At 44.6% G+C, this 12,451-nt stretch overlaps 1 protein-coding gene across 1 annotated transcript; it reads right to left on the reverse strand.

Moving 5' to 3' along the window:
• Nucleotides 1-650: 650 nt before the first annotated feature.
• On the reverse strand, nt 651-12,435 carry LOC148428541 (serine/threonine-protein kinase DCLK2-like). The gene is made up of 16 exons (XM_088420607.1): nt 12,110-12,435; nt 10,121-10,676; nt 8,254-8,627; nt 7,413-7,539; nt 7,174-7,305; nt 6,327-6,415; nt 6,169-6,241; nt 5,995-6,100; nt 5,880-5,937; nt 5,023-5,142; nt 4,809-4,955; nt 4,603-4,736; nt 4,449-4,526; nt 3,411-3,507; nt 2,451-2,531; nt 651-2,372 (listed from the first exon to the last, which is right to left on the reverse strand). The coding sequence occupies exons 2-16, from the start codon at nt 10,509-10,511 to the stop codon at nt 2,274-2,276; spliced, it is 2,106 nt and encodes a 701-aa protein (XP_088276733.1). The 5' UTR covers nt 10,512-10,676; nt 12,110-12,435; the 3' UTR covers nt 651-2,273.
• Nucleotides 12,436-12,451: the final 16 nt, after the last annotated feature.

Raw genomic sequence — 12,451 nt, forward strand, 5'->3', positions numbered from 1 at the left:
AACTGCACTTTTTTTTTTTTGCTGTCCAAGGAAGAATTGCAACAAGAAATAACAACACAGTGTAAAAAACTAAATGAAAACAAATACGGTGGATGAATATTTAGGTCTTGAAATGTAAATATAAATACCAGAAAAAAAGAATATATATAATATATATATATATATATATATATATATAAGAACATTTTTCTGAATATTAGAAATGTTTATGGCTACCCTAAATATTTTTCCTGTTTTTTTTTCATTATTATACTGTTTATTTTAATTGAGTTTTTTTTGTTTGTTTGTGATCCCCAGTTTCTAACTTGCTTTCATATTACCATTTTCTCAGATTTGTCTCATTTGAATGCATTCTCAAATTGCAAACATTAGCAAAATGAAAAAAAAATTACGCTACTACTGGCCGATATTTGTGAAGTAAAAATAATGGGCCATTCACCCGCATGTAAAGAATTTTTAATATGTTCCTGTGACCATATGGAACAAAACACGTGTTCATGAAGTTTTAGGAAAAGGTCATGAAAGAAATTCTTGAAAAGGTGAACCGTTATGGCGAGGAATCGCTCAACTCCTGCGACGCAGGATTAACTGCAAGTGGGAGCCCTCTAGTGGCTGCCTTATGTCATAACTTATCAAAACGAGACAAAATAGATGTTCCGACTCAAAAGTTTATTTCACAGTTTATTTCTCCCTCAATTTCAAGGTCATTGAACGCACCGTGGTCTCTTTTAACCCACATGGCATGCTTTGGGACTAGCAAAGCAATTCTAAAGTGTTGGAAAACCACACAAATGCAATTCGACATGACCTTTGTCATGGAAAAAAGTTCTAATCTACTGCACTTGATCGAAGTTTAATAAGGCATGATGACGAGCACATACGTACGCACATAAACAGAAGTTAAAGCATGTTTGTAAGGAGGAGATGTTAGCTGCAAGTCCGCCATTTTGTCGGTGTCAACACAGCAGGCGTTTTTTGTTTTGGTGTGAAGCAAAGACAAAATGAATCATACTTTAAAGGTCATAACACTGCATCGTGTTGGAATCAGGAGTGTCCAAACTTCCCCTTTCATTGCTCGCTTTGGCATTTCTTCTTCTTTAATTCGTTAAAAAAAAATAAAAATGTCTGCCAAGGTCATATTTCCCCATTAAATTTAGGCATCACATATGTATTTAAAAAATAATCAAATTTATAACTGCTGTAAAATCCCATGAATAAGCCATGTATAATAATACAATCCCTGCCTTAAAAAAATGTAAACGTCTTGTTTATAATACGGTCCGCTGATTTGCGGGTCTATTTAATGATCTGAGTGAATACGATTTATTAATAAACAGTCAAAATATACCAATAAATTATAAAAAAAAATAAATAAATAAATCCAGGTTAAAACCACAATTATACCCCTACCTTTGATGATGGGCATACATACATTCATAGCGGCCCTCTGACAGAAACTACAACTAAAATATGGCCCACAATAACAATGTTTGACACTTCTGGTATAATATTGATTACTTGATATGGGATCTCATTTTTTGAGGCGGGGGCAATAAAAGTATTATTCACGGGATTTATTGAAGCAAAAATTGAATTTCTTCCTCATCTTTTCTGCCTCTAACTAAATAAGTGTTGAAATAAATATAACTGCTGCCCACGACTGTAGTTTGGACACCCCAGCTTTGATTTCCCGCATCCTCACAAACAACACACAAAATGATGATTTGAATGAGAAATGGGATGATTAGTTAGTAAGCACCATTTTTTTTTTCTCCCCAAGTCGTTCCATTTTCCGACTTGACGACAGACCGACGCTCACATGACTGCTAACGTGTACGACGTATTTCAACAAGGCAGGAAGCGAAGATTGAAACATGGCCGCGAGCGGCAAAAAATGACAAGTTATTGATCTTTTTTGTTGTTGTTTTTTCAACCCTGCATGGATCAGTGCAGCTGGGCACAGTGCTTCTGGCCTCAGGAACAGAAGTAGCTTGGGATTCTTCTTCCCAGAAAAAGTGGAAGACATTCTAGGGAAAGGGAAAGGCTTGAAATGATCTGTCCACTTTTTCTCTTTTTTTGTTTTTGTCTTTTTGTGGATATTTTCAAAATACTGGACCGCGCTCCGGTCGTCAAAAAGTAGGAAGAGTTGAAGGTGCGCTTATGGGTGATTGGATGAAAGGGAATGGGAGTTCTCGAGGGATATGTCAATTTGTTGGCGTTGTCCAGGAAAAACTTGCTCCAAGACCAGATCCGGTCCAGTAGCTGGACCTAGTCTAGACCAGCGGGGACGGAACCTGCTTGGTTTCCAGTCCCGGAGATTCTTTTTCCGCGGCGCCGGGCTCGTCGTTTCCGGAGTCGACGGGAGCGTCGTCCTGCGGTAATGGACGGCTTTATTATTCAGGATGATTTCCAGACAAAAAAAAAACAAAACGGGGCGGGCGCAAGCTCACCGAGACCCACGGATGCGACAGAACCTCGTCCGCTGTGAAGCGGGCGTCCACGTTCACCTGCAGCATCTGACTAATCAGCATCTGAGGAACAAGTCGTGGGAATCGGAATGACATTGAGATTGGATCCACCGTGGGCCAGCACGCCTCCAAATTTTGGAAAAAAAAAACTAAAATGGTGGAAATAAATAGATAACACTATACCTGTACAATTTGGGTACTACCTAGTTCTCCGTAATGCACCTTACAAATCCTGCACAGTGCAGGAACGCTGTTAAATACATCATATTTTGCACTATCGTCCTCATATGTAAACATTTTCTTCCAATCCATCTACTCCATAATATGCTCTCAATATAAGTCTATTCCTTTATTAGTGGTTCATTATTATTGCCTATTGCTCTTCCTGTTTTTGTTTTATTGCTATTGCCTACTTTATTATATGCTCAATTGTGGAATGTAGTCTGCTTGCGGAAAAATAAGAATTCCATTGTGTAGTATTACTATGATTACTATGAATTTTTTAATTCTCAATTATCCTTATTTTTGTAGAGCTGGGCAATTATTTTTGTAGAGCTGGTGGGCAGGGGCAAAATCATTTTGATATTTAAATTAATTAAATCATGTTTTTTTTTTTTATTAATTTCACAATATTTTGTGGTTGATTTGCATTTCTCTGGGTATTTTGTTTTCTCCCTCATTGCTAAAAACCTGCTTGCTAAATATGCCTCACACTCCAAATTGCCCTTAGGCCAGTGCTTCTCAAGTATCATTTGCAAAGCCACCCCTAAGAAAGAGAAAACCTTTCAGTCCTCCACTAGCAGACTATAAATAAGATCAATATCTACAAAAACTGTGTAAGTATAAATCAACTTTCAACAAAACATTTACTACTTTTTTGCTGCATTTATACAGTTTACAAGTTAGTCTAAAACTGAAAAAAAAACATGTGTCTGAAATCACCTTAGCAGGAAGGCTGATGGTGTCCCAGTCAGGAGACGGGAACTCTAGTTTCCCTCGGAGGATCTGATCAAACAGCTCCTCTTGGACGTTGTTCTCACTGAGGGAAGGACAAAAAGAAAAAAAATTGGATCATGGAAGAGATGGGAATCCAGGTCCAGAAAGTAAAATCTACTGGACCTGGATTTCTCATCTCTGATTGAAAAATGACCTTTTTTAATACTAAATAAATACTAAATACTTTAATAAGTATTTAGCTAGTATTGGTGGGGCAGCATTTACTGTCCACTAACTATGTGGAGAATCTGGAACACACAACCCACAACAAATATGTAACTTATTGATATGAACACAAAAAAAAAATGTGAAGCATGTAAAAAGATTACATTTATTCTGTTTTGCTATAGTTTTTAGATTGTCCCATAAAACCTGTGCTGTAGCAGTTCACTTCCTTGAGTGATTAAGAATCTCCTCTTCTCTTACTTTTCCCTTCATACTTTCCTACCGACCACTCTACTGCGCCGTTAACACTTTCAGTGCCACGGATGAGAAATCTCGTCTTTTAAGATGGTTACGTTGTGTGCCAATAACGAAAATTCTCGTCAAATCCGTTTGTTTTTCTTTTAATGAAAGGAGAGCTTGACTAGTGCCGATTTCAATATTAAGCCAATTGAGCACTGTAGTGATGAACTGTGACCGTTGGATGGCAGTGTTGCTCACGTCAAGCCCTGCATACAACTGCAGTTCATACATTACATTCTTGTAATTCTAATTCTATGGAACGGAAATCAATCTCTCACACGAAACTAGACACATTTAAATACACGTAGCACATATTCCGTCTGACTTAAAAGATGAGTGAAAATGCTAAATATCGACTGGCCTTTCCCGATCGCGCTTAGCACTGAAAGAGTTAAGACTTGTGTCTTTCAATTCGAAAGAAATCCAAAAAGACAATTTGCTTTCCGGACTAATCTCGCCTGAATCCTAAAAAAATTCCACACCGGGATTTTGTGCCGGCAGCGTGTTAGATCCACTGACCTTCTGAAGGGCGGGAAACCGCAAAGCAGGATGTAGGTGATGATGCCCGCTGCCCAGATGTCCACTTTGAGACCGTAACTACGCGCAAACGTCCACAAGCGATGAGTGCCGGCGGCGGAAAAAAACAAAACCACACCCCGTGCTCAATCCTCACCCGGTTTCGGCGATGATCTCCGGGGCCACGTAGGTGGGCGTGCCGCACACGGTGTAAAGCGGCCCCTCCACCACCGTGGCCAAACCGAAGTCCCCCAGTTTGAGCGACTTGGTGCCATCCGGGTACTCGCACACCTGCCGCGGGACGGGAAGGGGTCACGGAGCGCAACGGCGGCGTCCGGGTGGACCGTCCCCCCGGCTTCCTACCAGCAGGTTCTCCGGCTTGATGTCTCTGTGTACGATGTTCATCCTGTGCAGGTACTTGATGGCTCCGGCCAGGTTGTACACCATGGCGCCGGCGTCGTGCTCGCTGTACTTGGTGGACGACGTGATGGCGTCAAACAGGTCGCCCCCCTAAATCGGGCAGAGAGTTCCCAGGTCGTCCGCGCAAACGCTCGTCGCGCGGAAAAAAGGCCAGCACCTTGACCAGCTCCATGACCAGGAAGAGCTGAGACGGCGTTTCGTCCACCTCGATGAGCTGGATGATGCTGGGGTGGCGAACCCGGCGCAGGACCGCCACCTCGTTCTCGATCAGGTGCTCCTATTCCGGCGGCGGGGGGAGGAGATTACACGTAGGCATGGAGCGCGGGCGTTCAACATCGGGCCCGCGGGCCGGATGCGGACCGCGTAGACGTTTAACCCGGCCCTCGAGATGTTCTTCAAATCGCCGTAACTCCCGAGCTGTTTGCGCTAGCAACTTAATTCCGACGGATTTCGAAATGGGAGAAGCGGAGCTTTGCGTCGATACCGCGTACGTTACGGTAGCTGCCGTGTTTTCGAGTGTTGCGGAAGCGTGGAGTTGTAGAATGCAATTTGAGATAAACATTGTATAGGGCGGTGGTTCTCAAACGTTTTTCAGGGATGTAGCTAAATACATGGCGCTTGAATAACACTGTTGTATATCCCATATATAATATTCCATATTTTTATTATTTATTTTTATTATCAAAACACTCCATTCATCTGCTCCGTGTCTGGCCCTTTTGTCAAATTTTATAGCCCTTTTTGACCCTCTAATCAAAATGTTTGCCCACCTCTGAGCTGGACTCTTGAAAAACGTAAAAATACGTCTTTGGGTGTGAATGAGATTAAAATATATATATATAAGTTAAAAAAATATCTCAAAGTTAAATAAAAATGGAAATCGATCGTTTCTTGAAGTTAACGCGGTTTTAAATCGATGAATCTGCCAACGTTTTTTTTCCTAAAAAGCCGATATTCATCAAAATGCCGACTATCGGTCTTTCCCTAACCGTCCGAAGAAAATAAGCGCGTTACCTTCCCGCAGCAGCGAGCTTTATCGATGATCTTCAGCGCAAACTCCTGCCCGGTGGACCTGCCAGGAAGAGCGGTTAGTCCACTTTCTTCTCACGAGAGCAAAATTGCTGTTTACCTCTGGACGCACTCCTTGACCACGGCGAAGTTTCCGTCCCCGATCACTTTCCCGATTTGGTATTTGCCGCTGATGAGCGAGGACGACACCGACAGGTTTCCGTTCACTTGGGAGACAAGTCGGGACAATCGGGTCACCCGGTCGGCGCTTAAGCAGACGCGATAAACTCGGCACCTTCCAGAGAGCCGTCGTCGGCGTGCTGGCTCGCGCCGTTGACGTCGGTGGAGGAGGAGCGATGAGGAGAAACCTGAAGACGGAACGCAAACGTTCCACGTGGGCCGTCTTGGCCAAGGAGCGACCAAGACGCGTTTGAGTTTTCGTGAGGAGCTAACCTTGACGCCGCCGCGTGTCCCGCCAGTCGTGGGGGAGGGGCTTGACCCGGACGACTTTGCGGGCACCTGCGATCCTGATACCTCATTAGCTGCAGAAGAGAAGAAGAAGAGGATTCAGTTATGAACAAAAAACAAGGTTGGCAGGATTCTCATTTTAATCTCAGAATTCTCACCAGATTCTCAGATGATTTGAAGTCGAATTTCTGACCAATTCTGACTTTATTCTCTGAATTCCGACTATCGGAAGAATTCTCACTTTCAAGTTAGAATTCTCTTTTTGTTCTAGAATACAGTACTGACTTTATTATCAGCTCCCATTTTGAATCCTCGTTTTTTTCCCCCAGAATTCTGACTTTATTCTCCGAATTCTGACATCAAAATAAGAATTCTTACAATGTCAGAATTCTGAATACTCTTAGAATTCTCTTCTCTTGATCAACTTTTAGATTTGCGCTGCATTGTCAGAATTCTCACTCTGAAGTCAGAATTCTCTTTTTTATCTTCAAGTACTGACTTTGTTCTTAAAATTCTCAGAAGTCGGAATTCTCAGGTATATTTTAGAATTCTGACTTTTCGTAGGAAAGTCTTTGTAGTCAGGTTTCTGATTGTTCTCAGAATTCTCACATGAAATTTATAGTCAGAACTCTGACTTTAAACTGAAACTAATCTTTTGCCAGAATTCTAACAAATTCTGAATTCTCACAATAAAGTTAGAACAATAAAATGACAATTCTGACTGCCTAAGTCAGAACCCTGTGGTAAAAGTAAAATCCCGATGACATTTTTCATTTTTATTATTTATTTTTTCTTTGTATTCACTGTCCCGAAAGGATGTCTTGTGTCTTACCTGATCCCGGCGTCTTGGATTGTGACGCAGATTTTCCCGCCCCCTTGGATGAGGCCAAAGCAGATCCACCGGAACTCTTGCAAGTGGAAGTCTTCTGAGAGGCAGCGGGACGAGTCGCTTTGACTCGACACTCTGGAGGAGGAGAGATCATTTTACAATTGTTTCCAACTTTTTTTGAGTGAGTAAATCGTTTTTTCGACTGCTGTGCGAGTGTTTGTGACTTTAGGTGCGCGTGAGACCGTTGACGAAGGCCGCTGTCTTGCCACCGTGAGTGAGCACAAAGTCGTCCTGAGCGTAGCGAAACTTCTCTAGCCCGCACGCCATGAACACGTCGTCGTCACCAAAGAAGTCCTGCAGACAGGTCAGCTGCACACACACACACACAAGAGGGTATCATAGTGGGGTCATCTCGCTGACATAACGCATTTCCTACCCCCTAATCCGAACAGTTACCATAAGAATACGAAGATTGCCTAATCCTAACCTAAAAGGTCCCCATAAGAACTGTGAAACCAGGATTTGGTCCCCACTATGCAACAAAAACCAATGACACACACACACACACACGTACAGCTATACTTGTGAGGTCATCATCGACGTAATTCATTTATTAATTCCTAACCCAGTGCTTGTCAATAATATTTTGCCAAATTTGTCAAGGCTCAAGTACCAGGACCGTGATTGTCATGGCAACCGTGATGACATTTTCAGTCGACAGCAAGTGGCAAAATGGCTGCCCCCTGAGATGGAAAAATACAGGTGGGTTTTGCTGCTGATATCATTTTTCACAAACATAATCTTAATCAGAAGAACGTGTTTACAATATCCAGGCCTCATAGAACATATTCTTGTAAAGAAATAAAATGGAGGACGGGTGAGCAAATTTTTCCCTCTGAGGGCCACAAACACAAAAATAGAAAAACATAGGGGGCGGCCTTCATTTGTTTATTTTACTTTAACTTATTAAACATGGGCCGTCAGAATGTGGATGGCGGGCCATAAACGGCCCCCGTTCCGCAGTTTGCACTCGGCGGATGTAAGATGTCCTATTTTGTGTTTTAAGATCTTCTGGGAGCTCACCTGTTTCCCGTCCAGCGTGTACAGCCTCTTGACGGCTCCCGAGTCCAGCTTGATGGCCTCGGTGATGTCGGCCAGAACTTGCTCGAAGGAGTGGGCCGTCTTCTTGTTCAGGAGGATCCGCACCGCTTTACGTGGCTTGACGCCGCTGCGGATCACCGTCACCAGCTTGGGCTTGATGAAGTCTTTGCTCTCTCGGCCCTCGGGACGTTCTTTGGCGCCCCCGCCGGCCGCGGCGCTGACGGATGCGCTCGATGACCTTCCGGAGCTCGGCGCGCCGCTGCCGGAAGCGGCGCCGGGTTTCCAGCTCGGCACGGAAATCTTAGTGTAGTCCACTTTACGGTAAGGCTGGTTGGACGCGCAAACGTAGCACTCGCCTGAGCACACACACACACACACACACACACATATAAATATATATCAGTGGTGGACCGTCACCATCAGAGCCAGCAAAGCCTTCTCTGCTGGCCTAACATAACCTGCCATAATCATTACCATAATTATAATAAAAGTCAATTTCATTTTTTAAAATCTATTCTTCCTTTAAAAAAAATAAAATAAATTGCCCCGAGGCCTTCACAATCAACAGTTGCAGGCGTCTCTGCACATGTGAATGGGCACATAAAGTAAATAGACAGCTGCAATAGCCAATCAGATCACGAGGTGGTGACAGTCAGGCCAGCTAGAAGGCGTTAAGAAAGAAAGTTAATAGAAAGTTGGGCTTGGAGGGAGGGCTGTAGAATTCAAATCATAGCTCTGTCATTGACGTTTTGACTCAGACTCTTTGGTATTGGACTATGACTCGTCTCTAACTCGCAAATTAGTTGTATCCTTTTTAAGTGAGGTCAACTATTTTTATACTCCCCCAAATTAAGCTCTTCCTTCAAAAGAAATCTGAAATCGTCAGCCTCATAAAAATGATAGAAAAACAACCATATGAAATCATTAATGAATAACAACAATCATAAAAATAATATTGAATCATTATAAATGTTATAAAAAGCAACATCATGAAAACTGGTTTTACTAACCATCGAGAATTAGCCTTAGCTTTAGCCGCAAAGTCTTCAAAAAAACTTTTTGTGCACAGCGTCTGTACTATATGCTTTTATGTCACAAAGTGATGCATCGGTCTTTGTTTCCGCACATTAGTGCTCATTAGCGGTCTTTACAATATTGATGAGGAGAGGGAAATGAGCAGTTCAAGTCCCTTGAACTGGAATCCTTTGAGTCTCCAGGAAACCCAATCATTTGTGTCCACTTTAATGGACTTTTGGTTTTGATCTACTCTACATTGAACTAAGCTCTCGCGTCCACCATAGAGCACAACCGAGCCTGCAAAAACAAAAAAACAGATTACTTTAGGTAGGTAAGGTGGATTTGAACTCTGGTTCCGAGACTGTGACGCGTTCGTCCTAACCAGTGCGCCACCTATACAGCCACAATACTTTTTGCGTGGGGTCAATAAGAACCGAAGTAAATTATTACTTAAGGTACTAAAATAATTCCTTACTTGAGTTCTTGATTTTTAGACCCTCCTTTAGCCAAACGCTCGATACAAATTTGAAAAAAAAATTGCGTTTAAGTACCTGGGATTGAATGGCTGAACTGGGAAAAAAAAAACGTAAAAATACGTCTTTGGCGTTGAATGAGTTAAATGTGAATGTGCCGTTACTGTATTATGAATACAATGCAATTGTCAAGGGGTAAAGGAATACTGCACGCATGAAATATTGGCACGATATCAACAATTTCCTTTAGGTGTTGGGGCGGTCAATGAGGTGGCCAAAAAATGTCAAGTGATGGTCATGGCCACCCCTGGCCACCATCTAGCTCCGCCCCTTCTACTGCGCGCGTACACGTAGCTGACCTTCCACCAGCTCGTCCATGCTGGTAATCTTCTTGGAGCCATCGATGGTGTAGATGGTCCGCACCCCCTGCGGTAGGTGGAGGTTGTCGGCCAGGGAGCGGGTCAGCTCCACCAGCAGGGCGTCGTACGAGCGGAACCGGTCGCTGGAAACGGCGTACACCAACCCCTTAAAGGAGCGGTCGCCGTTGCGGTAGAAGCGCACCTTCTTGGCGCGCTTCTCCAAAGTGAGCGCCTGTAAAGTGCGCGTGCGGTAGTAGCTGCAGTTGGTGCTGTGGGCCGGGCTGGGAACCAGGCTGCTCCCTCGCGAGCTCGGGCCCGACTCGTCTCTTTTGGCCCGGGTCGAGCGCCCTCGACGAACCTTTTCGCGTTCGTCAAAGTGCTCCACCTCCATGGTCTTGGCCGGGATCGGGTCCGGATGCACGGTTCTGCTACTTGGGGCTCATCTCAATTCTCTTGTAAAGCTTGCGAGTCGTTCTAGAAAGCCATCCGAGATCTTTTGTATGACAATTTCAGGAGATGGGAAGATTCTGGTGGGACGCCAAGCTCCACTCGAATCCTGAAACAAACAAGGTGAAATACGGAGCTGGAAGAAAAGAAATTTAATTCTAAATTCTGCTCGATTCTATTTCAAGGCCAACATTAGCATTTTGTCTGCACAATGCACCATTTTTCCACACTGCACCGGACTATAAGGCGCACCGTCAATGAATGACCTATTTTAAAACTACAGGGTGCACTGCATCATAAGGTGCATAGAATAGAAGCTACTGAAGTGGTTGGGTTCGCGTTATGCAGCCACTAGATGGAGCTACAAAATAATCAGCTAAGTCAGTCAAACTTTAAAATAAGGTACGTAAACCATCAAGACCATCACGGATTCTTTGAGACCAACGCAATGGAGAATTAGCAGTACTTCGGACAAAATCTTCCCTCAGAGTCAAACAATGTAGTTCTCAGATTAGTCTTGGTCTTTAGACCTCTTTGTAAGCATATTGGTCTAGATCCTTGCTGCTCTTGTCTCAGTCTCCACCTCCAAAAGTCTTGGTCTGGTTTCGAGCTCGACCTCAAAACTGCAAAACTGTGTCTCGGTCTCTACCTCAAAGTCTTCTCAATCTTGAGGTCTGAAAGTCTCGGTTTGTCTTTGTTTTGATATTCTCGAGTCTCAATAATGTTTTAGTCTCAGATGGTGCGATCTTGAAGACAAAACTGTGTCTCGTCTCGACCCCGAAATGTCTTGGTCTTGTCTCAACCTCCAAAAGTCTTGGTCTTGTCTTAATCAGGATATTCTCTGTTGGTCTTGGTCTTGGTTGGTGTGGTTTTGACTACAATACGATGTCTCGGCCTTAACCCCCAAATGTCTTGATACTGTCAAGTCCCCATAATGTTTTGGCCTCAGTTGGTGCGGTCTCGGTCTCTGCTTGGAAAAGTCTTGATCTTGTCAAGATCTCCAAAAGTCTTGGTCTGATTTTCTCTACCCTCGTTAATGTCTTGTCTCGGCTGTGGTCGTCTTGACTACGAAACCATGTCTCGGGCTCGAAGGTCTTGTTCTTGTCTCAGCCTCCAAAAATCTTGTCGCGATAATCATCTCTGGTGTGGTCTGGACTACAACAAACCGCCGACATCAAAATGATTCCGACACCAAAATCATCCCGAATCTCCCTTTGCATCCCGAAAAGAAACAAGGAGCCAATCCTAGGAGAAGAGGTCACGACCGCATCCTCCGACAGTCCCCCGGTCCAGTCGGTCTCAGGTCTAGACTAGTGCTCAGCCACAAGCTCGCCGCTCAGCCGTTTTCATGCGTGCATAAGGTCAGAAAAGCTTCCCGTCAGCATCACCTTGCAGCATGCGAACATGTCAGTCAAGGTTGCAGGTGCAATCCAGTCACGTGTTTGCATTGCATCCCATCCGAAATCGGCACAACCTGCACCCGGGATTAGAACAAAAGCAGGAATCCGCCCAAACGCGTGCGCGGAGGAGGGAGGCACCTACCAATAATGCCGTGGAGCCGGTTTGTTGCTATGGAGCGCCCCCCTCCCCGCCGCTCCTCTTCCCCTCCTTCCGTCCTCCCCGGTGCGCAGGTTCCGGTATTTTCCGGCTGAAACGGCGGCCGCATGTGGATCCGACCGCGACCGGGCCGCGGGCTGCTATCCGGGGATTAGCGATGCGCGGACGGCCAGATCACGCACGCGAAGGGCTCCGGGCTCCGGGCTCCGGGCTCCGAGCTCCGGGCTCCGGGTAGCAGCAGCTGCGCGGCCGCTGCAGCAGAGAGGGGAGAGACGCCGGCACAAGCTGCTCGCGCTCCCGCCCCTCCTCCGAGGTGCACTCCCTCTC

Source organism: Hippichthys cyanospilos, chromosome 1 (genome assembly GCF_059441005.1).
Source record: "Hippichthys cyanospilos isolate Australia breed blue-spotted pipefish chromosome 1, RoL_Hcya_1.0, whole genome shotgun sequence".
NCBI classification, from domain to species: Eukaryota; Metazoa; Chordata; class Actinopteri; order Syngnathiformes; family Syngnathidae; genus Hippichthys; species Hippichthys cyanospilos.